General features: G+C 35.0%; 1 protein-coding gene across 1 annotated transcript; it reads right to left on the bottom strand.

The window, feature by feature from the left end:
* Positions 1 to 26,353, bottom strand: LOC132554598 (cadherin-23-like). Its single transcript, XM_060218921.1, has 16 exons — positions 26,344 to 26,353; positions 17,797 to 17,874; positions 16,573 to 16,654; positions 16,071 to 16,237; positions 14,800 to 14,964; positions 14,354 to 14,472; positions 13,753 to 13,918; positions 11,599 to 11,760; positions 11,021 to 11,158; positions 10,326 to 10,448; positions 4,739 to 4,930; positions 3,384 to 3,577; positions 2,247 to 2,604; positions 1,166 to 1,324; positions 309 to 531; positions 1 to 79 (listed from the first exon to the last, which is right to left on the bottom strand). Exons 1-16 carry the CDS (start codon positions 26,351 to 26,353, stop codon positions 1 to 3), a joined length of 2,415 nt encoding a protein of 804 aa, XP_060074904.1.

The following is a 26,353-nucleotide window of genomic DNA, read 5'->3' as shown; positions in this document are numbered from 1 at the left end:
TCATGTTATATAAAAAAATCTTCCATCTAATCCGGCAACGTTGTCATTAAACATTTTAAAACCTCTTTTTGCTGATAATCTGTGGACACAATTCAGACCGATTCACATATCTCATACTATATGTACATTCCAATGTCCAATAGTTTCGATATGACATGTACAGAACTTGTTACTGAACATTCTAAACCTCAATCAAAGTAAAAGCACTTCAATGACAGAAAATATGTATTTAAAGAAAAATACCAAAACTTCCCGAAGCAGCTCATACTGATGATGGTTCTAGAATGTTCTAAATCGTTTTCTCTTACCTTCTGCTGAATGTGTCTTTGACTGCTTTTGCGAAAGAAGTAAGAACATCATGTTTATATATTAAGTATCCTATTAAAACGACCGCTCCGAACCCGCACATCGCAAAACTAGTGATCCATGCGACGTTCCGAGCATCATCGAAGAATGTGAGGTATCTTTCTGTGGTTGTTGTTGACGGTACCGTCGTTGTAGCCACGATCACCACGGTGACCCAAGCTGTATCTGTGGGTTAATAAACAATAAGATTGTACAAAAGACACACAAGCGAATTGCATCTTTCAATACAAATTTGGAGTTAGACACAGTAGGGCCAAACAATTACTTATGTAGCTGTTTCGTCCTTCTGGTACTCGTCATTGATGCTAAGGATATATATTATGAACCCTCTGAGGCGAGTGAGGAAAATCCAAATTGATTTAAAGAAAAGTCGAAATCTAGACGGGGAGGTGCAGCATATTAAATTCAGTGACGTAAATGAAACTACCAGTTAAGTGAACAGCGGTGTAGCACAATTCATAATTGCTATGAGGTTTAGTTATTTGTTGCTTTACATCCTGTGAACAGTCAGGGTTAGTTAAGGACATGCCAGGTTTGGGTAATGGAGGAAAGGCGGAGTTCCCAGAGAAAAACTGCGGCAAGTAATTTTCGACTGTCCACGTGGACCTCGATCCCACGACCCCAAAGGTGGTGGGCTAGTACATTTAATTTCAAGTAAAGGGGGCAACCCGGTCTTTATTCACGTCTTTCACATATCTACATGTGCGCACAGGTGTCAATATTTTACAATGTATCCATGATATTTCCTTAACGTTGGTTATGAATATGTAATACGTAAATGCGGCTATAAGTATGTTACCATTTAGGCCACCATAATCCGTAACAATGGCTGAGAAAGTAAAACTCGTTCCTGCTCCTAGGGATGAAGTGGACTTCGTGATGTACACACTTCCGATACCGGTGACTCCGAAATACGTGTCAGCAAGGGCACTCTGGTCTATTGAGTAGGTTATAGAACCTAAAATATAACCATAGTTATTGAATGTAAACAACGTCAAAGTAAATGTATTCCAATGATACTCGTTTACGTGAATTGTGTGTAGGTAATATTTATATGTCTTCATTTGGTCACTAGAGACAACTGTTAACATTAATACTCAAAACACACAGGAAAAGAAAACTTTAAAAAAATGTACAAAAGACACACATGTTAATAACACTTAGAAATAAAAAGTTGGGTTGAAAACAGTAAAGCCTAACGATGTATTAAACGGCACCATATAGCTGTTTCGTCCTTCTACACATGTCGTGAGAGTAACTGTATCATATATGTACAATCCAAGACGTCCCGTATATTATGAAACAACCCCTAATTTTTCATTTATTCAGTTTTTCATCCTGATTTGAAAACAACATAATAAGACAAACATATATGCATATAGTTGGATCTTCAAGGTTAATTTCCAATAATATGTATGTTTGCTATTTTATGGACGAGAAAATACAATGTAGTAAAACACCTGGTTTGTTTTTGTTTCATTTAATGTATAGTATGTTAAGCAATATGTTCTAATAAGTTTACTTTTTTAAATCTTAATTGTTAAAACTATACCCAGGGAAAACCCACGTGATGGTCACATGGCCCCATACTTTTCACGTATGTTCCAGGAATCGAACCTCGGACGTCAAGGTGAAAGGTAAAATTATTATCTTTGTATCTCCCAATAACCAACTTTATATAGATGTGAAAGAAATTATTCAATGGCAACATATGATCAGATTTTGGGAGACGTTCTCATGAAAGTGTCCGGGATTAATGTCTCTACCCCTAATCGCTGTAACTCCCACGATAAATAAGTAACGACTAGAAATGACTTCATAAAGAGGTGGACTATAAATTATAATTCATTTAATATTAATAAAGTCGTTTTTCTACTTACCATATATTCCAAGATCACCATCGGTCGCTGTCAAACTGCCTATGACGTCACCAACAGATGCAAAACTTGTTGTGTAAAATGTATAATATTCAGATCCAAATGTAGGAGTGTTATCATTTACGTCAATCACCGTTATAAACAGGGTAGAATACGCCACAAGGTCACCATCGGAAGCTGTAATCGTGCACGAGATTGATGACAAAGTGTTAGCTATGTCAAGGTCATAATCAACAGCAAACGAAATGACGCCAGTCGTAGGATCTATATTGAAATCTTCACAATCTATACTATATGTGATGACATCTGTAGGATCAGGGTCAGACACTGACAGGAGTGGATCTCCAAGAACTGTCCCTGACTAAAAAAGAAAAAATATTTCTGGACACATGCGGATCTACGGAGCATGTTATACATCATGAACGATAGTACAAAAAACACAAAATGAATATCACCTTTTAAAATTAAGATAAGCGTCTAACAAAGAATTAACTGCATCATACATCTGTATCGTCCTTCTAGGACTCGTCATTGATGTTAAGGGCTACGTTTTGAAGCCTAGGTGGCGACTGAGGAAAACTCTAAATTGTTCGAAAGGAAATCAAAATCTAGATGGGGAAGGTGAACCAGCTCCATAATTAAACAAATTTCATAATTACGGTATATCAGATAATCAAACGTTCAGTGCATATGTATATTCTGACATTAAAACCGTCAACCAATGCCATTTTATGATTGGCGGAAGGATTGCGTAATACTGTTCAATAACTTAGGATGTCGCAAAGATTGCCCTTTTTCGAATTCGGTATATCAATGCGCATTAGAAACATGTACAACTCTGTAATCAAAGCGCAGTTTCGTTTTTGGTGCTTCCAAATTTCTGCTTGGCGTCTACTCTGTATCATCATATCTAAGCGAAATAAATTTCCACTAGATTAAAATGTCATTTGGATTGAATTAAAAGTCCGTGCTGTTGTTTTATGTAATTTGTATGATGTTAAACTTGCGGGAAAGCGCATTTTAATTTATTTTAACAAATTCAAAGAACTTGATACATAAACAACGGATAATTTGAATGACATGACGCATGATCTGTGATAAACTCCTAAAGTTACGCATGATGAGATAAAAACAGCTTACTCCAGCCTCGTTTCCTGTGACGTAGTACGTGCTTTGTGCAAATGTTGGAGCTTCGTTTACGTCCGCGACGGCGACGGTAACTGACTGCGTGTCCGTCGACTGGCCATCCGTCACGCTAACAGACGCAGTAAAAGATTTTGCAGTCAAAGCCTCGTAGTCGATCTGAGTCGCTGATGATGTATGCAAAAGTCCGGCTTTAAAGAGAATTTGTGGTACAATAAATATTCAAATCACACTGAGTACAGAAAAAGTATCTGAAGATATATATTTATATACATTAAAATAAAAAAACATTCAATTTTTTTTTACAGAATAATGATTACACGAAATAGAGCTGTCATCGAATAAACGAACTACACGTCAACACTATTGGAAATAGAATAATGATATTTGAAATAAGAAAATTTTCTCTCCGATTTACAAAAGCTACAAAAATAATTTGTTCCAGTTCGAAAAATTCTATTGACTAAAAAATATGAAAATATGATATTATTTATTTCACTTCATAATGACGTCGTAATTATTAACGCCGTACATACCAATGTTTGAGGTGCGTAAAAATATTTGATATAACATTTTAATATACTTAGTGTAAATATCTATATATTGATGTATGATACGCACAATTAGCTTTTCTGACTGAATAAAAGTGCTAGCAGGATTCATCAACATAACTTTAGAATACAGATACATACAGGATCATTGATATACCTACTGATAAACACAAATTCCGCTGATGTGGGTTGAAAACTACATTGAGACGAATAAGGTTCGTTTTAGTGTAGCAATTATTGCTTGTTTTGGTTTTAGATTCTTTATCTTTCAACATACAATTAATTAGTTTTATTGTTGACAAGATCGAAAACTACCAGTTACGGCACCCTAGTTTCATAACTGTTTGATCTTCATTACATAAGCTACTTAAGGAAAAAATGGTTACTAAGTTTCTAGAGTAGATAGTCCCAGGTCGTTTAGAAGCTTTGCAAAACTGACTATTTCAAGCGTTCATATGCTCTAGAGTTAACAAAATGGCAGGTCTCCAGGAACAGACGACACAGAGATTTGGATTTAATTGCGTACATTTCGTCAAGGTGACTTTGGTTAGATAATGATTTACTCACACCAGTTGTTATTTATTGACTACGGTCAATAACATAAATAGATTTAAATATTCATTCTTAGAATATTTTAGGCATCATTTTATAGATTGTGCTATCATCATTTTGCTAACTTTGTGATATTCTAGCTAAATACACTTTTTTTGCTTTATCATTTATTTAATTTATTATTTTCTTTCTATTCTATTTCATATTTTTATTTTAATTTAGTCATCGATCATCATGAAAACTACCTACTCGCTGTATCCAACGTGAATATGGTAGCCCCTTCCACCGGGCTGAATGTTGTGCTGTAAGTGAGGCTCTGTGTGGCACTGTCTGGATCAGCCGTTAACACTTGGTATACAGAAGTGCTCAATCCAACACCCTCCAATACTGACAATGAGAAGGGTAACGGCAGGTTCTGAATCACTGGGTCAGTGTTTATATCTGTGGACAGACAGAAAATGTGAAGGGTAACGGCAGGTTCTGAATCACTGGGTCAGTGTTTATATCTGTGGACAGACAGAAAATGTGAAGGGTAACGGCAGGTTCTGAATCACTGGGTCAGTGTTTATATCTGTGGACAGACAGAAAATGTGAAGGGTAACGGCAGGTTCTGAATCACTGGGTCAGTGTTTATATCTGTGGACAGACAGAAAATGTGAAGGGTAACGGCAGGTTCTGAATCACTGGGTCAGTGTTTATATCTGTGGACAGACAGAAAATGTGAAGGGTAACGGCTGGTTCTGAATCACTGGGTCAGTGTTTATATCTGTGGACAGACAGAAAATGTGAAGGGTATCGGTGGGTTCTGAATCACTGGGTCAATGGTTACATCTGAGGACAGACAGACAATGTGAAGGATAACGGCAGGTTCTGAATCACTGGGTCAGTGTTTATATCTGTAGACAGACAATGTGAAGGGTAACGGCAGGTTCTGAATCACTGGGTCAGTGGTTATATCTAAAAACAGTCAGACAATGTGAAGGGTAACGGCAGGTTCTGAATCACTGGGTCAGTGGTTATATCTAAAAACAGTCAGACAATGTGAAGGGTAACGGCAGGTTCTGAATCACTGGGTCAGTGATTATATCTGAGGACAGACAGGCATTGTGAAGGGTAACGACTGGTTCTGAATCACTGGGTCAGTGGTTATATCTGAGGACAGACAGGCATTGTGAAGGGTAACGGCAGGTTCTGAATCACTGGGTCAGTGGTTACATCTGAGGACAGACAGACAATGTGAAGGATAACGGCAGGTTCTGAATCACTGGGTCAGTGTTTATATCTGTAGACAGACAATGCGAAGGGTAACGGCAGGTACTGAATCACTGAGTCAGTGGTTATATCTAAAAACAGTCAGACAATGTGAAGGGTAACGGCAGGTTCTGAATCACTGGGTCAGTGGTTATATCTGAGGACAGACAGGCAATGTGAAGGGTAACGGCAGGTTCTGAATCACTGGGTCAGTGGTTATATCTGTGGACAGACAGACACTATGAAGGGTAACGGCAGGTTCTGAATCACTGGGTCAGTGGTTATATCTGAGGACAGAAAATGTGAAGGGTATCGGCAGGTTCTGAATCACTGGGTCAGTGTTTATATATCTGTGGACAGACAGACAATGTGAAGGGTAACGGCAGGTTCTGAATCACTGGGTCAGTGTTTATATATCTGTGGACAGACAATGCGAAGGGTAACGGCAGGTACTGAATCACTGAGTCAGTGGTTATATCTAAAAACAGTCAGACAATGTGAAGGGTAACGGCAGGTTCTGAATCACTGGGTCAGTGGTTATATCTGAGGACAGACAGGCAATGTGAAGGGTAACGGCAGGTTCTGAATCACTGGGTCAGTGGTTATATCTGTGGACAGACAGACACTATGAAGGGTAACGGCAGGTTCTGAATCACTGGGTCAGTGGTTATATCTGAGGACAGAAAATGTGAAGGGTATCGGCAGGTTCTGAATCACTGGGTCAGTGTTTATATCTGTGGACAGACAGACAATGTGAAGGGTAACGGCAGGTTCTGAATCACTGGGTCAGTGTTTATATATCTGTGGACAGACAGACACTATGAAGGGTAACGGCAGGTTCTGAATCACTGGGTCAGTGGTTATATCTGAGGACAGACAGACACTATGAAGGGTAACGGCAGGTTCTGAATCACTGGGTCAGTGGTTATATCTGAGGACAGAAAATGTGAAGGGTAACGGCAGGTTCTGAATCACTGGGTCAGTGGTTATATCTAAAAACAGACAGACAATGTGAAGGGTAACGGCAGGTTCTGAATCACTGGGTCAGTGTTTATATATCTGTGGACAGACAGACACTATGAAGGGTAACGGCAGGTTCTGAATCACTGGGTCAGTGGTTATATCTGAGGACAGACAGACACTATGAAGGGTAACGGCAGGTTCTGAATCACTGGGTCAGTGGTTATATCTGAGGACAGACAGGCAATGTGAAGGGTAACGGCAGGTTCTGAATCACTGGGTCAGTGGTTATATCTAAAAACAGTCAGACAATGTGAAGGGTAACGGCAGGTTCTGAATCACTGGGTCAGTGTTTATATCTGAGGACAGACAGGCATTGTGAAGGGTAACGGCAGGTTCTGAATCACTGGGTCAGTGGTTATATCTGAGGACAGACAGAAAATGTGAAGGGTAACGGCATGTTCTGAATCACTGGGTCAGTGTTTATATCTGTGGACAGACAGACAATGTGAAGGGTATCGGTGGGTTCTGAATCACTGGGTCAGTGGTTATATCTGAGGACAGACAATGTGAAGGATGACGGCAGGTTCTGAATCACTGGGTCAGTGGTTATATCTAAAAACAGACAATGTGAAGGGTAACGGCTGGTTCTGAAGCACTGGGTCAGTGTTTATATCTGTGGACAGACAGGCAATGTGAAGGGTAACGGCAGGTTCTGAATCACTGGGTCAGTGTTTATATCTGTGGACAGACAGGCAATGTGAAGGGTAACGGCAGGTTCTGAATCACTGGGTCAGTGTTTATATCTGTGGACAGACAGGCAATGTGAAGGTTGACTAAATGGAAAGAGGTAATTGTCCATCACAAAATTATTCGGATTAATACTTTACCTTTAATGTGAGCATCCCTTATTTTTCAGCTTATGTATGGTAAGAAGTTCGAGATAGATATGTAAATTATCAAATGCTATTTAGTATTCGTCTTATTTACACAACCGCGTAGCATCGAAAACGCATGGTAAATATAGCACCTACAAAATAGGAAAAATTGCAACCTCAATTTTACAATTTATTAATACATTTATGAGCAATATCCTAAATGTGAAATGCAATACTTTAATTAACAATAATTCTAAACAGATGAGAACATCATTATGCCCTACCATTTGGGTACCTTAATGTACACAAAGCTGAAATAACAGTAGTTACCATACTGAAATAGTGTGTGCCCTCCCCGAGCTGCTGCAGAATTCTACGTGGCATGGAGTTCATAAGAACATCGACTGTCCATAGAGGAATTTGAATGATCGTTGGCCAATTGGCGGAGGTTATCTAGTACGTTTGCTCGATTACGAACTCACCTTTCTCTATTCTATTCCATAAGTGTTCGATTGGGGACAAATCGGGGCTATATGGAGGCCAATCAATCGGTTTTCCAACATGCCTAGCGTTATCATACCGAAAGGTTAAATGATGTCTTACATGTATAATGAAATGCACACCACGAGGCCATGACTCTACGTCGATAGCGTATTGTAGTTAAAATCCTGTTACTGATCAATAGAGGTGTCATTCAACTGTGAGAAATTCCTCCCAAAACCATGCCTGATCCATTCCCAAACTTGTCGTGCTGCAAAACACAAGCATCTCCAAAACGTCTCCTTTACGCCGGTATACCCGTTGACGACTGACGACTATCTGATCGAAATAACATGAATCGAGATTCATCCGTGAAGAGCTCGGACCTCCGTACAACGTGATCGACGTTGAGGTGTCAGTGGCAAACAAGCGTAATGGCGACATGGAGATAAATTACCTCTCGCAAATGTTTAAAAGACTTTAAGTGGATTCGATTGTTTTCATTCCAATGCTAATGCATGCCGTTTCGACTGCCGAAAATCTCCTGTCACGCAACTGGGCAAGCCTAATGAACCGATTGTGAAATCATGACGTTACACGTGGAAGTCCGGATCTCGATCTTTCATCAATTCTTCCCGTGTCTTTCAGACTAACCGACCTATGGTTGATTTTTGACTTCCGAAGTGAGTTGCGACCTGCTGTTGAGTGCTACCTCCTATGAGCCTTGTGAAACCCGTCCTCTATCAAGTTGGGATAACCGTGGTATTTTTGTAAAAAAAAAACAACCCACAAATATTGACTTGTTGACAATCAGGAATCGACATTGGTTTGAATGCAATAGAACGGATGTGGATACGTTATTATGTCATGGGTGATTTATTTCTAATACTTATTGAATGATAAGGTAAAGTGCCATTACTCTAACGTTTTATACGGCTTTGTAAAGTAAATACAAAATATTTGACAATTAAAGAAGTTGCGTTTCTTTATCCTCTCAGTATATATAGGATCTTAAATGAGTTTCATCTCATGAAAATTTCGACGGGTATTAAAGTAAATATGTGGAGAACAAATTAATTGGAGGCAGCCATTCTGTTTTGCCGTTTCCAATGCATGACGTAACAACATTGTCCTTATTATGACATCACTTTCGATTTCTTACTGGCGAAGTTAATGAAAAATGGGTATATTACAGTACTGACATATACGTAAATATATCATATGGACGTTCTCAGTGGATAATAGGCGAATTAAATGATAATTGTTTTTCGATCATTTAAACGAATTTACCCCGAAATTCACGCAAATAGGATTTGAGTGGTTGAATGCAACTATCTCTGATTGCATACATTTCTTAACAATGAGTAGAATGTTAACGTTGAATTCATTTAACAGATTTCAGAAATGATAATATTTTATCTTAAACTAAGAGGCGTAGGAAATACCGATACCGCTGAAAAGTCGGTCATTTTAAGATATTATACAAATTAAAGATTAAATTCACTACACCATGGGAGGTAACTTCAGTTGAATTACTTTACTGTGAACATTTAAACATCAGTTAAACTTTCAACATCAGTTAAAAGCACGTAATGTGCGATATCAATTTGATCCTGCAATCTGTTAGTTAAACAAACGAACAAGATGAGAATCAATAACCGAGTAAGCGTAAAATGATACATTTGTAAATAACTTGGTTGTTTCGGACATGTAGAGGCAAAATCAGTTTTATAATGGCGAGGAAAGACGATAATTCTTATAAATCTGGCTTCCTTTTTATATTACTTTATACAACAAATGTCTATAAATAGTAGAAACCTTCAAGGAATCAATGCAGTGAACATGACAGATAATTATGGTGTGATTGCTATGATATGTGTCTACTTTTCACGTTTAAATAACGACTTGATGCACATCATAATTACGTTGGCTGCCATATAACCGTCTATGAAGTCTGTAGAAAAATAAACGGTCACCACGTGACGTCAATCATCCAATGAAATGCGTAGAAGTAACTTTTTTTATATTGTGAAATTGAATAATAACATTACATCAGTTTACCGATGTACCAAGCGATACAGCATGCCCTCTCAGAGATGTTGCGTTTTAAGTATTTATCTCGGTATAGAAGTTTATATTATATAAAGGTTGATATTTCTAAGTTTTTATATGAATCAACTCTACATGTAATATATTCGGATATGTGGAAATATTCAATTATGGACTTTGTAATGAATGAGTATGATTAATGCAAAAGCTAATCTTACCTGTTATCAAAATAGTCAATGTCCTTGGTCCAACCGTGGTAAGGCCGTCACTAATGCTGACGAATATTTCGTAACCGACAGTTGTCAAGACATTGAGATTGGTATTAGCTCGGATTTCCCCAGCTATGACAAAAAAAAAATCATCATAAAAATCGGGAGAATTTCAACGTCGCCACCAACAATAATTGTGTCTCATTTCTGTTACTTTTACGTGTGTACCGTGATACACTTAAGAAACGTTTTGTCATAAATATAAATGATTGTATCCTAGGTAACCTACAATAAACTTATTCTATCTTTCAAAACATCGACATTTTATTTTCCCTCTACTCCATATTATTGAATGAAGAAACAGTTGAATATTAGAAATATCATATAAGGCTCATTTTTCTGAATAGTCTGGTAAATCAGAAACAGAAACAGAAATATCTACAGAATATAAATTCATTTTTTTTAATTGATTAAACAACGCCAAAATGTGAACAAAATAACGATATACACGTAAACCCTATAAAAAATTTGATAAGTTGATAAGACCATATGTTCTGGAAGGGGTGCGTCTGCTGCTTCATCGAAGCCATCCGTAATGTAAAACGTCGTCAATTCAAGTAAGTAATGTCACGTTCCAAAATGAGAGCAAGGTAAACAACAATGGAGGCGCAAGGTATAGTACGGAGCTTGTAAGGTCAACTCACTGCTTGCATCGAGAGTAAAAGGACAGCTGACCACCGAACACGTGGAAGAGAAGGTAATGCCATCTCCTTCAGAGTCGGACGTAGATACCTGGTAAAAACTTGTACCGCTAGAGGTTGACGTTGAAATGGACACGGAATCTACAAAATCGGAAAAAAAAAAAAAAAAAAAACGACGAATGCATACTTGCCAAAAATGATCAAAGGAGCCATCTTTTATTTAAAAAAAAAAAATAGAAAAAATGACGATAGTTGTAAATTTTTGTATAACTGTCACACTTAAATGTCTTTTTCAGACGATGACAAGCTGGATTAATTTAACCTAAATTGCATAAGGAGCCAACAGTTACATTCAGATTAGTAAGGTAGCGAAATAACATACCAAAATACCATGTATACTGTAAATTACTTCTTTTCGAAAGTTTAAACTTCAGAGAAAAAATTCTTTACAATAGAGACCATAACTTCCAGTTGTTAATAGACACAAAAATTAAACTTACTCAAGAAATAAAGATCTAAATAATCTGATAAATAACGTTCAAAGCAACCCTCCAGATTCCCAGAAACAGATGATAGTATACCTGGAAGATTTGTGAATGACGGTGGAGTATTAGGGAGTATATAGGCGATGAAGTAACTACTATCTGAATCTGAGTAAGAGTCTGTACACGTCACAACTATTGAATATTTCTTCTTAGTACTGTACTGAAACGATGGATTCGCTTTGGAGTATAAACCATACCCTGAAATGCAATAAAAATAGAATAAACACATCAAAACAATTAAAGATATTTTATTCGTTATCCTCAAATTTGAATGCATTAATTATTTGATGTATTGATATATGTATTGAAGGAAGCTATAACATTATTTACTGTAACCGAACATATTTTAGAGGTGCTTTAATTTTAGCGTTTTTCACATTTAAGACATTGCGTCAGTTGTAGTTTTAACATATTTATTGCCAAAAGATAGACAAGGGCTTGGACACAAGTTATTGCAACTTATCAACGCAATCTTCTAATATATATTTTAAATGACACTGCAATACTGACGATACCAATATATAGTTAATGTTACAATTTAATATCAAAATATCTTGTTTGACTTAATATAGTTTTGCACGAATCTAGAATTGTTTGAATTCAGGTCCAAGGAAAATTGAGAATTGCCAAACAAACAAATTTCTATATCTAACGCAACGTTCCAATAATCTATATTTTGGACTAAAACGCGTATTTCTTTCGAGAAATTCGAGATATTCTCACACGGATGACCACAATCACAAGGTGAATTATCAACGATGTTACTTTGAAAAGGTCATAATTATGGGAACTGCACAGGTGTTGGAACTAAATATGTAATATATCAACAATTTTATAGTAAATTGGTGGACTTGAGAATATTTTATGTTAAACAGGATTAGATATTCCAACAGTAAAGAGTAGAAGGTAGAAAATAAGAATTAATAAAGGATAGTCTGTAATGAGGGATCCTATGGTTATTATTGTTACGTAATTAGTAAGATTATTTTCTCCAGATAAAGGCGGCAAAAGATGATTATGGTATTCCGCAGTTAATTAATTATGCATCGTATACATTAATACATTTTCCTCTTTATTCTTAAATAGGTAAAGTAAAAAAATAATAGTCTTAATTTTTAGGAGAGCATCCCCACTTAATATGTGTCTCAATTTATGTATTTTCATAACTGAAGTGTAAATGCCATTTACATTATTTCCCCTCCTCCCGCCTCCGCTTTGCATTCGAATTACTAGTTCCACCTAAGTGTTTATGATAATGTGTAAAATATAAGACTTTCCCATCAAATTCTGATTCTAAGTCTTCTTCGACATCAACGAAATTCGAAATAAACAATACATCTGTTTTTGCAGGATTGAAAGTAACCAACCAAGTTTTGACCAAGTATTTAAAGTGTCTAGGTCTCTGTTTAAAGTTTCCTGAATTTCTAGACAAGATGAAGATGACTATCGTCTGCAAAGAGTCTGCTACGCCATTGATAAAAATAAGAAATGATACTGGTCTGAAAATAGAATCTTGTGGAACACCTTGTCTCCATGAATATGAAGTGTTTATAAATACCGTTTTTTATCTATAAGATAAAGCATTTTCTAGCTACATTTCGCTAAAAGATTTCTATGTCATACTCTATCAAAGGCGTTTGATGTGTCACAGAATACAACACATGTAGTTTTTTTCTTTTTCTTCAAGTGCAATACACATTTGGTGGTAAATATCAATGAGTTGACATACTGTAGAATGGCCATGCATAAAACCAGACTGATAATTGTAAAACAAAAATATATAATAAGTAGTTGTACAAATGTTTAAAAATCATTAATACATGAACTTTACCAGCAGTAGTATCTGTAGAACATTGCGTATTTCAATCGAGTTTAATCTAATTGAACTATTTTGTTTGTCAGTTTTAGGCTCAAGAATCGGAACATCAGTGTTACTGTCCTCTAATCTAATAATACTACAAAATTATTTATTTAATAATTTAGCTTTATTTTCATATCTTGCAACAATGTCATTAGTAACAGGAGAATACATAGGACTTCAATTATTTGAATACAGTAATACGAAAAAAACGAAATCCGGGAAAGGGGTAGAACAGTTTAACACTTAAAAAGTGAGAGGGAAAAGTTTTCAACACATGCTACCTTTCTAACCAGAAAACCTGGATCTGCGACTAAAAAAAGTATACCAACCTGGTGACAATGATTTGGTCAAGAATTTGGCCTCCGTTTCAGTGCACGTGATGGTGTCAGAAGGAGAGGCGTCTGTTATAGTGATACTATGCAGTAACGTCTCCGCGGTCGTATCTTCATGTATGTAGGCGTAATAAGGAAGGCTTGATACAGGGATCATCGGCACCTAGATATACATATACAAAGCTTAATACACATAGCGAGCACTAAGTCCGGGCATACAACTCTCAACACTTCATCAGCTGGCCAAACAATACCTATAGTAGTAAGCATAATGCTCAAATATCCTAAAATTTCGATAAAGGTCGTTCTCAAGCATAATCCTATCTTGAAAATTAGTCTACGGTTTCTTAGTAGATTTTTATGGTATTTATAGGTAAATCGTTAGGCAAATATTGCAGGATATTTGTCTTTAGGTTGGTAATGTCAGTATAATAGAATAGCACAACCAGTAGAAGATTAGAGCGTGACGTTTCGATGGCTACACTGTCACCTTCATCAGACCAATGTCCATACTGGTCGTTTGTCTGATGAAGGTGAATACATTCAACAGTTATATAGCACGAAATCAGGAAACTAAATATATATCAAATTAACTTACAGAATTTGTTACTGTAACAGAGAGAGTACCCGAGGCTGAATTGCTGCATGGGTCACTAGTCTGAAAATTCAATGTGTAGGATCCTGCCGGAACGCCACTTGTTTTTACAGTTACCTGCACTGAAATGTCAACAACAAGTCATTAGTACTGCAAAGACACGTCATCAGCTAACAAACAATAAATATTACGTTTAATATGGAAATACGTGAATACTTGATATTAATTGTTCTTCATTTTGTTTTCTTTCCATATTTTATAACAACTGCAAAATCAGCTGCTTTATTATGGGCAACAACATGGTGAAAGCTGAGAGCATTGCCTATGCAGAATACTGACCACATTTTTATGTAAAATGGGTGTTCAGCAAGCAAGCAAGCAGTGACTTAAGTATGAAACAAACATTGGACTTTTCTTTGTCATTCTGAACCTGCGTTAAGTCTACTTACGTGTAGAAGTGTCGAAATCGAAGTAAGTTTCCGTATTCATAGTAGTTGTAAGAGTATCTCCATCGTCATCACTCGCCGACACCGTAAACAGGTAATGTCCGACAGTAGAGGCGTCCACCATTGTTACCGTAGCGCCACCTAGGTTGGTAAACGATGGGGTGTCGCCTTGGAAAACGCAATCAAGAAATCAAAAGTATGACGAGCTCTTTATTGATGACGTTTTAGATATAGATAATTCGGATATCTATTATAAATTAGGCACATCACACAATATATAATACCATGAATTTACTTCAAATTAAATTTAATATTCCACTAGAGGATAATTTGATTATAAATGATCATGAAGAAAATTATTTACATAAATCCCTTATTTTTTTCTTTGAGGTTTCGGTTATGAGTATTGTTTGAAATTACCAAAGGATATGAATTCCAAGGAAGCGCTGAAACACTGAAAATGTTTTCATATTTAACTTGAAACCAATGTTTCTTGAATAGTATTGAAAATGATTCTTGTATTTTTTTTATATGTATTGGAGTTTGTTCATTTGTTTGATTGGGAGTAAACCTAATTATATTTTCCTCACTAAATTTCCTGTTTTTCATGTCTTTGGTTCCGTCCATCGTTGAAGAGTTTTTGTAAGACGAGATAGATACATGACGTAGTGACTTCACTCAGCTAATTCCAAGCATTTAACTCGACTCCTATTCTAAGGCAATTTTACGGCTGTCTTGGTGTCTCAGAGACAATGATCTAATCAAATGTCACTGCGTACCATTCCCATTAAACCAATTAAAACAATTAATTTAATATCGGAAACTGTTTATATTTACAAAAAAATGCTATTGTAGTCCGTCTTAAAGAAAATATGGTAATCTTCACCTAACACCATATGCGCGAAAAAAAATTAATGTTCCAAAATATTTTGTACAAAATAATGATGTGATAAAATTTTATTAATTATTTTGCCGCAGTAATGAGAAGGTAATATGCCCTCTAGGTCGCAAAATATCCCCAATTTGGATCGCAAATTCCCTTCTATTGTCTGGTATATGTCAATAAAATAACTTGGTGTTTCTTCTCTGACATACGTATAAACGTTGTATTGTAAAGTTAATGTTACATTCCGACATTATGAATGGTAAATTAGCCACGAAATAAATTTTCCTTGTATATGAAACACATTTGTAAACACAAATTTAGAATATTACTTCTTCAGATGAAACTGAAACAATCCATTTTAAAGTTACTTGATGATATCTGTACATACCGTCATTGACTTTGGCGTTAATTGCATATTTCCTGTCATCTGTCGTAGTGACAGTACCCCAGTCAAAGGTGTTCCCCACTCCTATATTCCCGACAGACTCGGTCTCTTTAAAGTCCTTTCCAGACCCCTCGTTCTTGTTAGACACTATCGGATTGCCAGGATAGTATCTGAAGTATAGAAATCGTTAACCAATAAGTCAAATTACTTTATTTATAAGGTTGATTTTTCTTCCTCGCATAAAAGTATGTATTGTTGCCATGTGATTTAAATTTGTTCCTATGGGCACATTGTATATCCCAGTTTTTTCACATTAAATATCAGTCATCTTTTTTTATTTCCCGGATCGAAAGATTATATTCATTCTTGTTGATTATGCACTAGTGACAAGAAGGCAAATCAAACCATAATTAAAAGATTACAAGACCGTTTCCCCGTACGTGGGTTTTTTTTAATCATCGGAATAATCGTTCATTTATCACGATGAAATCGATTTCATACTTACATCCCGAGGTAGTCATCTTGTTGGACTTGAATTCTCTGTCCAGTCGCGATGGAGGCAATGTTTTCCTGGTCAACCATAGCCGCTGCAAGTATTGTTTGAAATTGAAAACAGAAATGTTCATGTCAGTTTTAAGCTGATCTTAAAGCTTCATAGAATCGAGAATCCAACACGTGTTAAAAGATTCGTTTATTGCAATAAAATGACCTAAATTTCTGAACATTTTCTTTATGTTTGTATTATCAATAGTATAAAAAGCATTGTAACACAATCAGTAGAAGATTTAAGTGGAACGTTTCAATGTCTATACGGTCACCTTAATCATACGAATAGCCATTGTGAAGCGTATTAGGACTGAGGTATTTAATTTACGGGATGGTACGGAATCGAACAACTTTTACCGCTTTACTTTAATCTTATGTCTAAAACAAGATGGTAAGTGCATTAAAGAAAAAAGTACACAACATTGTGCGTCCGTGGCCCCTTCGTCTATGTTTAGTATCGTTTCATCTACAACCCTAACTCTTCATAGATTCATCTTCATCAGTAACACCAATAAATGAAAAATGAAAGTAAATAGATAAAGAGAACCATAGCATTAGTCAATACTCACACGTAACCGTAATGATATTTTCTCCTACCAAAGTGAACACATTTGCGCTCCCAGATACTTCTCTCCAAACCTGGAAATGTACATTCCCTTGATTTGTTTTGGCATAGTACTCCCATTCATAAATGTTTCCGCAATCACAGTCCACTTGGTAGTCCTTATTAATGATGAGCGTACTTGTACCTAGAAGCGACAACCCCATGACGATCAGGCTTTACTGAAAATGATCTGTTGAATTCATAATTCAAAACTTTTTCGATATTGGAAGATTTCCAAAAGTTCTTATGCAAAAATGTGTATATTTTGAACTGTGTCACTTTATTTAATGACAATTGCGAAACAAGTGTTCCAATATATAGTGATTACTTTTGATGGCCCATTTGTGAGCAAACGAGGAGTACTCGCGAGAAACCCACGTGATCTGATATTTTTTCACGTCCGATTGAGGAATCGAATCTCGGACGTCTAGATGTAAGCCGCATTCGTCACCACTGCATCACCTGACCACCAATAGACTTTTGCCAACTTAAAAGGAACCTAAGATGGAATAGTTATTATGTGTCTCCAGTGTCATTTCATTGTCTATTTTCAAAAGCTTAAACTGTTAACAAACTCACCCACCGTTCCGTCCAGGTCATCATCTTTCTTTTTTGGATCATTTTCACCGATAGTTCTGCCGCTTGCACAGTTGGCACCTGTGTCAAAAGAAATCAACATTTCTGGTTAAATCTCACTTAACTTCGATTTTGATTTTTGAAGTCTAAACATTGTGTGAAATGTCTAGTGCCACTGTACTAAATATTATTTGTTGTTCCTAAACTGAGATGAATAAATTATCAATTTAAATTCCAATCTTGTTCCAATCTCTCGCTCTCCTTAGACATCAATCCAAACAAATTATATATTAAAAATTCGATGAAACAATGGTAAAAAATAAACACAGGAAAGATATACACGGAGACCCCTGAGAAAAGTAGTAAACAGTGTGAAAAAAACCAAGAAAGACAAGAAAATACCAACATGTCAATAGAATCAAAATCCAAACTCGAATTCAATAAAACTAGGGCAAAAGACAAACAAATGAACGATTTAGAAAAGGTACAAGAAGAATAAGACCAGGTGTTTCTGAAGGGAAGGCGCCGTCTGTTTCATCGACGACACCTGCCATGTAAATCTTGGTCAATCCAAGCAACAGGCAAACTAACGAGTATAGCATAACGATATGTATGGTGCCACCTAATTTGACGCTTTTGTTGATGTGAACAAAGTTATAGCGGAGACGTTAAACCAGTTTGATCTTAAATATAACAGGAGGAAGCTTACACTCATATTGTATTCCATTATCCGGTAGTGTTGAAAAGGTTTGTATAATTTTAAAATGCTGTGTACTGCATTCATTTTTTACAGAATGGATTTGCTCCATTTTACATTTATCACCGAAAAGTTCATCAGTTCCTTTGTACTTGAAACCGTGTTTAGTATCATCATTATTCATAAATAAAAATTGTCCTAACATATCGATGTTCAATACATTACCATTCCTCTCATAAAATGCTAAAATTATGTCCTATAATTCTACTGTCATATTATAATTAGAATTACTTATACAACTTCCATTTCAATGGCTTTTATTATTCTAGACTTTTAAACAACTAATTACTATATTTTTATTTATCAAACATATACAATAAGAAAAAAGAAAAAAAAAATTGGAGATAGGCAGCACAAGAAAAGTAAAGTTCACTTAGAGAAACAAACATTTGTAAATTATATTGGAAAATATGATATTCGCATCAAATTAACGAATGGCGTAAAAGATTTACAAGACTGATCAGCGTATACCTAACACTTAAGTGTTTTCAGGATATAGTTGCCAAGGAGAAATGTTTTCTTTTAACCTATTTCGCTGCCCAACAACTGATAGAATAGCTAAACAGCTGATAGAAATACGACGGCAAAGGATGTTAGACTTAAAGTTTACCAAATCAATAGGATGATTGCACTACATCATAGGTAGGTATCTATTTCACTCTATGGCGAAGACAAAGTTATTATTGCATATATAAGTTACTAAATACATCTTTTATGTTTAAATGTAAAATGAAAATGAAATTAATCTATGGTTTTTGTAAATTTATATATATATCTATATATATAGGATGTTAAATGTTCTCCGCCATCATGTATAAACTTTTGTTATAATATGTATGTATTTGTTATGTAATTCTATATGCTATTTGCGTACGGAATAAAGTAAATTGTTGAATTGAACTGAATTGAAAGCATACAGCTGTTTTGTCATTCTAGGACTCGTCAGTGATCCTTAGGGACAGTATATTAAGCCTTAGAGGCGGCTGCGGAATATTCATATTGATCGAAAGAAATGTCAAAATCTAAATAGCGAGGTGCACTTGTTCCCTAATTAGGCTCATTTCGTAATTTCTATTTATCTAAAAAAATTTGAAGAATGTGAAGTACGTGTCGAATGAAATAAACTTAGCATGTAGCTGATAACATATTGCATATAGAATAAGGTCATGTGATCAGGATATGTAATTTACAAAACTCTTAAATATACGTGTATTTTCAGTATTTTTATTTGATATTATTTCACTGTATGTCAACGTAGACGGCATACTTAAAGATCATGTAACGCGTTTCTCGCATAGGATTTTTCAGTTTTAAATAGAAAGCACAATTGTTCTATAATTTATTGTATAAGCAAATGTAGTAATTTTCTATTGATGCAGATGTCAGAAAAGAACAAAAAAATATTTCGGATGAATGCTCAGACGTGGGACATTAGAGCAAATAACGGGGTCGGTAAATATTAGCATGCGGATATATATTGACGTCACATCAGAGGAGGTATATATTATCAGACCGTACAGACAATAGATCCTCTTTCATATGAGATTTCGAGGTGTTCCGGTGGTTCATAGGCGTTATAAATGACAATAAAATAAATAAACAAACAATTATTTATTGTCCAATCAAGGGATATAAAAATAGTTGAACGTGAACGGATAGTAAACACTAGTTATTCATGTATATCTAGCATAGAATTCAAATGTATAGAAAAGCTGCGAAATGTAAATATTCCTTCACGCCAAACATCTTATTTTTTATTAATTGAGAAAATGATTGACATTGTGAAACCGGTCTTTATTCTTAACGATATACATGTACATATCAGTAGCCGTCACAGACAGGTTATATTCTACCTGTATCACAGACGAAAGCTTTATCTATAGTTAAATAAATTATTATAAAATAATATTTAAACAGAACTCGCTGAGCTCACAGATATTTTTGTTGGAAAATCATACTAATGCGATATTTACTTTATTTATTTTCGATAGAGTACCGGGCGATGCGGTGAATAGTCAATTTTTAGTGATCAAAAGCAAACAATTAAAATATGATATAATGATATCATTGTTGTTTATGACCACTGCAGGTTTGTTAACCCGTTACATTTCAGGGCATTAGGTGTTACAATTTCTCACACCTGGAAGGAATACAAAAAGTATTTTCGCATGTAAACGAATCTTATACTGTGAAAGCATTCATTTTCGTGTTGGTTTTATTGTCGTTGAATTTGTAGGTTCTCATAAAGGACCAATTCATATGTCCACGAATAAGTGTAAGTATAGATATATTGAACACAAAATAAAGCGCCCATAGAAGTTATTTTTTGTGGGATGAAAATTGACCCTCACAAAAATATCAAATTTAAGAGAAGTAAGATTCTGTCAGATTTTCTACGATGTTATATACATTTTGTGTGTGTCAAATGTTTTCTAAAGAGTTTATAAAAATAATTTAATCAAATACGGTACGAAAAACGTAAAACAAACCTCCAAATCTAAAGTCATTTTCGCTTTTTATTGATTGATTGAAACCTGAATCTGATATTACGAAAAATCAGTATGACAGTGTTTTAAATTAATAGGCATCCATTGTGCCTGATCAAATTTTTCATTTTTACGTTGTCCTCTGATATCAATAGTAGACCATTCTTGCGGTTTTTTACCTCAGTGTTGTAGGTAAGCCCATCTGCAACGTGAAACACTCGCTCGGAACCTTTTGATTTCAAAAATGACTTCCTGTATGAACCATGACAATAGCGCTTTTTCATATTTATTCAATTTCCAAGGCCCCCCCCACCCTTAACTTAGTTGTCCTAGAAGGATGACGTATGATGCCGACTAATAAGCTATACAATATTTATTGAGTTATGTGGAAAGTGACCTTCTCAGCTATTTTTGATGGGGGATAATAACCTTCTCGGCTATATTTTTATGGGGTAGTGATCTATTCATTTGTATTTCTATAAGAATAGTGACCTTCTCAGCTACATTTTGACGGGAGTAGTGACCTTCTCAGCTACATTTTGACGGGAGTAGTGACCTTCTCAGCTACATTTTGACTAGTGACCTTCTCAGCTACATTTTGACGTAGTGACCTTCTCAGCTACATTTTGACGGGAGTAGTGACCTTCTCAGCTACATTTTGACGGGAGTAGTGACCTTCTCAGCTACATTTTGACGGGAGTAGTGACCTTCTCAGCTACATTTTGACGGGAGTAGTGACCTTCTCAGCTACATTTTGACGGGAGTAGTGACCTTCTCAGCTACATTTTGACGGGAGTAGTGACCTTCTCAGCTACATTTTGACGGGAGTAGTGACCTTCTCAGCTACATTTTGACGGGAATAGTGACCTTCTCAGCTACATTTTGATGGGGATAGTGACCTTCTCAGCAATATTTTGACAATCTTTCGATCAGTTTTAAATCTCAGTAGGCTTCTCGGCTACAGAATTGAAACCTTTGTATCACTGACGAGTCCTAGAAGGACTTAACATTTGTATGATGCTGATATATTCATGATAATCATTGGGACTATAAGATATCTACTGGTGTACAATCTTTTTTATAAATCTTGGGGCAATTAATGAAAGGCAACCACAAACAATGTTATGTTCTTGTGTTTACGATCGCTATATACCCCTGCGATTTTTATTATCATTATTTTACGAAGCGATCATCATATATGCGATTATCTGTCATAATAAAGCATTATATATCAACTTGTATCTTGTTTACAATATTTGTAATATCAGGTGGCAGACAATGCTGGGGGTTTCTGGGTAACCTGCATGTCACGTTTTAATTTATCAGGATAATGGTTCGACTCAGACTGTACGTATGTAATTTAATTCTGGGGTTATTGCACTTTCCATTCTTTCATACGTTTATTTCAATCGATTTCGATTAACAATGCAGTTCCTTATCATTACTGTCGAAGTAGTTGTATAATGCAGGTCAAATAATCAAAAGGCCGATGATGTTATATTAAATTTGTATTGAAAGGTGTACATGACTTGTAGTTATAAAGAATGGCAGACACCAGACAGTCGTTAGCGGATAATTTTGATGTCAACAAGAACCCTTCGCATGAATGGCTATAAACGGTGATAATTTATTTCAAAATAAAAAATTAACAAATGTTTTGGAGCAGACAGTCAAGTTCTTTTTGCTGTCATTTTCTGCTATGTTCTTTAAGTTTTAAATGAGTTTTCTTTTTTTTTAATTGAAAATGTCTTGCCAGTAATATTCAAAACATAGTTAAAGGGTTTTAAATCGATTGAAATAAACATCAGAAACAACACAAACAAATGATTCATTTGAAGTGAACTGTCTAAATAACATAACCCCTGTAAAACTTATTTTCTTTTTTTAAATCCCCTTTTAGAATCAAATTTGAGTTTGGATTATGATTATGCTGACATGATGTCTACATCTAAATAGTAAAAAACGTATTTTGACATTTTAATTTTATTTAATCAACATGGCCCACCACTCTGTCTATGGAAGCCAAACTCTCTGCTCAAACAAACATGGGACCCGGTTAACATAGAATGTACGAGATCAAATCTGGTAAAATCCCTTCTTATAAAATGAAGGGTTTAAAAATTCATCTATATTTGCGTCATTTGGCCTTCATCCATTTATCAAAGAATGAACCAACTTCTCTTTAAATATGTAGAAACATTCTACTTCCGTTTTTTTCTCGATTTAGAATTTGACTTAACAATGACGATATTGTTGATTTTTGCAATATCCGCCACAGCGTAGGGTTTGACGTACGATGACGAAACATGTCAACACTTTTACAGAAAGAATCGTGTTGAACAAAACTGTCGCGAACACAATAAATTGAGGCATTCCATATATACTTTCCTGGGTAAACATGAAGGACAGATGTAAATACGCAAAGATTTATTCACCTTTACACGGAAAAAAGGTAAATAAACTGATTGTTAAAGTACCCGCATAAAGAAATCTTCTGTTCTGTAATTTTTTTAAACTCTTGCTAATGTAATAAATGATGAGGTAAATACTGCAAATTTATTAATGTTCGCGAGTTACTATCTTCAGAAGAGAGAGCATAACGCTACAACCTGCAAAATAAACTATCAGCGAACATAAACGTCTAGCACCGGAATCGGTGCCGAGCAAATCGCTAACTTAGTACCATGTTTCTTGTCTCTGAAAAATCGTTCGCTTTTTTTGCATTAATTAACCCTCACAAGTTCTGACGACTCCTGTACGGATAATACAGTTGTATGAGTCTGTATAACTGATTACTTATCTAATTCTAAATCTGCATTTGCAAGTGTTATCCTTTCGCGTGTCTTTTATCATGAAATCAATGAAATATAATTCCCACGAAAAATAATGCTTTTACAGTATATCTGCACGTGTTTGATGCTTGATAGTATTCTTGGTGGTCCCATTGTTCTTTTCCTTGTATTAGTCTCTTGGATTGACAAATATTTACAGGGCGTGTGTCCTCGATGAAGCAGAAGACGCTTAGCCTTCCGAAACACTTGGTTGTTATCCACTCAAATTATATTAAAATACTCTAAATTGGGAGATAATTGTTACTAAACTTATTATCACACTTATTCATCTGAATATTTCACATCAATATTATAACGAGAAAAAAAAACTATTGAAATCAAACTCTGTGTAAATGTGTTTTGGCCTACACAGGATTATAAGGAAAATTCTTGTTTTACCACATTTGAATTGTGATAACTTCTTTATGTGTCACAGTTGATATGAGAAATCAGCTATAAATAAATACCATTTAACATACAATGCAGATTTCCAAAACATTGCATTGAAAACTATTAAAATCTATACGTCGGTGACAGGCATTTTTAATGAGACGATATTGGGTTCGCTGTGCTTTTCAATGTAAAAAATGCTACTAATTAATTTCTGTTGTATCCTTAAAATATGACATTAAATTTCATTATCACAATGACCAATGAACATTAAATCTGGCCAATTGTGCTACTTTTTTTTCTAATATAACTTTGTCCAAATCGAACGAAATATCTATTTCTGCAACATGAATATTCTTAATGCATTTTGTATCCTTTTGTGTATGTAAATCATTTATTGTAAATGATAATTGTGGAGATGGGCCCCAAAATACGTTGAAGTCTTCATGGTGAAAATTTAATCAATTTCGCCAGAACAGAAAAAAATGGCCACTGAATAACAAATATATTTAAATTTTATGAAGGTCAGACCAGACCTGGTCATAATATTGTGTCAAACAAGTTAACAATAAACATAGTTTCGTGATTTTATTCAAACTTATACATACCCCGCTCTCTACCTGTATTGTATAGTTAAAGGAGGAAAAGGAAGTATTTTTTTTAATAAGAAATATCATATTAACCATTTCTCCTCATAATCATAAAAATCCTTTATTAAATATAATGTTTCAAATGATATTATTAACAAGGGCTCTACTGTTACAAATACTTTTCACATTAATAAAGAATATGGTTTATAGGCTGGAGCAAATCCGAATTAAATGTGTGTTAACTATTTTTCGACGAGGCAAACGTATCTTCTATTAACTGAGCGAGGACAGACTGTACTTGTCTTCATCTACGCCATTTGTTTCCGAATCATAATCTCTGATCTCGTTCAGACGATGGCGTCAATGAATGTACAGTAACAGTTAACCGATTTAAAAGCATAGTAACAATAACTGGTATAAATTAATGCACAGTAACAATTACAGTTATCAATTATTGTATAGTAACAATTACAGGTATAAATTAATGCATAGTAACAATTACAGGTATAAATTATTGTATAGTAACAATTACAGGTATAAATTATTGTATAGTAACAATTACAGGTATAAATTATTGTATAGTAACAATTACAACAAATTATTGTATAGTAACAATTACAGGTATAAATTAATGCATAGTAACAATTACAGGTATTCATTGGTGCATAGTAATAATTACAGGTATGAATTAATACATAGTAACAATTACAAATATAAATTAATGCATAGTAACAATTACATGTATAAATTAATGCATAGTAACAATTACAGGTATAAACTAATGCATAGCAACAATTAAATGTATTCATTGGTGCATAGTAATAATTACAGGTATGAATTAATACATAGTTACAATTACAGGTATAAATTGATGCTAAATAACGATTATAGGTATAAATTATTGTAAAGTAACAATTACAGGTATAAATTATTGTATAGTAACAATTACAGGTATAAATTATTGTATAGTAACAATTACATGTATTAATTAATGCATAATAAAAATTAATGTATCTTATTCAGTCACAGTCAGTAACTTGCAACTGATTTAATTAGTTAAGTAACTTTAATGGTTGCTTTCGTTGCATGAGAAATTTTACTAATACTCGCGAGCTACTATATGCCGTGGTTTTGAGGTAAGCATTATACTACAATCTGCGATATTACCTATAAGCGAACTTAATTATGGAGTAAGAAACACATTCGATGCTCGTCAGTTGGGCTCAGCGTGGTAAATAAATCTGTTTTTATTTTGAGGACGTGAATTTACTTCATTCGGTCTAGATTTACAAAGCAGCTGTCGTCGATGAAGTTCAAGAAGCTTATTTCTCTGGAACACTTGGTCTTATTGTCCATGTAAATTCCTTTGTTTAGTTAAATATCGCGTTTGGCAAATCGATGAAAATTTATTATAACGGTTTTATCAAACAGCAGATTTAAGTTAATGAATAATAAAAACCAATATTTTCTCAATAAAATATTAAATAAATGCTCACCTGCGGCCAT

This window comes from Ylistrum balloti, unplaced genomic scaffold, assembly GCF_031769215.1.
Source record: "Ylistrum balloti isolate Yb309-2 unplaced genomic scaffold, AGI_CSIRO_Ybal_v1 Utg370418, whole genome shotgun sequence".
Classification (NCBI taxonomy): Eukaryota; Metazoa; Mollusca; class Bivalvia; order Pectinida; family Pectinidae; genus Ylistrum; species Ylistrum balloti.
The sequence above is the reverse complement of the archived record's forward strand: the minus strand, read 5'-3'. Positions and strand labels throughout refer to the sequence as shown.

Excerpts from the sequence above, each read along its gene's own strand:
- LOC132554598 (XM_060218921.1), bottom strand. Across the intron at positions 4,931-10,325 it reads ATTGACTATTTTGATAACAG|ATATAAACACTGACCCAGTG; the intron begins GTAAGATTAGCT and ends GTCTGTCCACAG. Across the intron at positions 2,605-3,383 it reads TCACAGGAAACGAGGCTGGA|TCAGGGACAGTTCTTGGAGA; the intron begins GTAAGCTGTTTT and ends TTTCTTTTTTAG.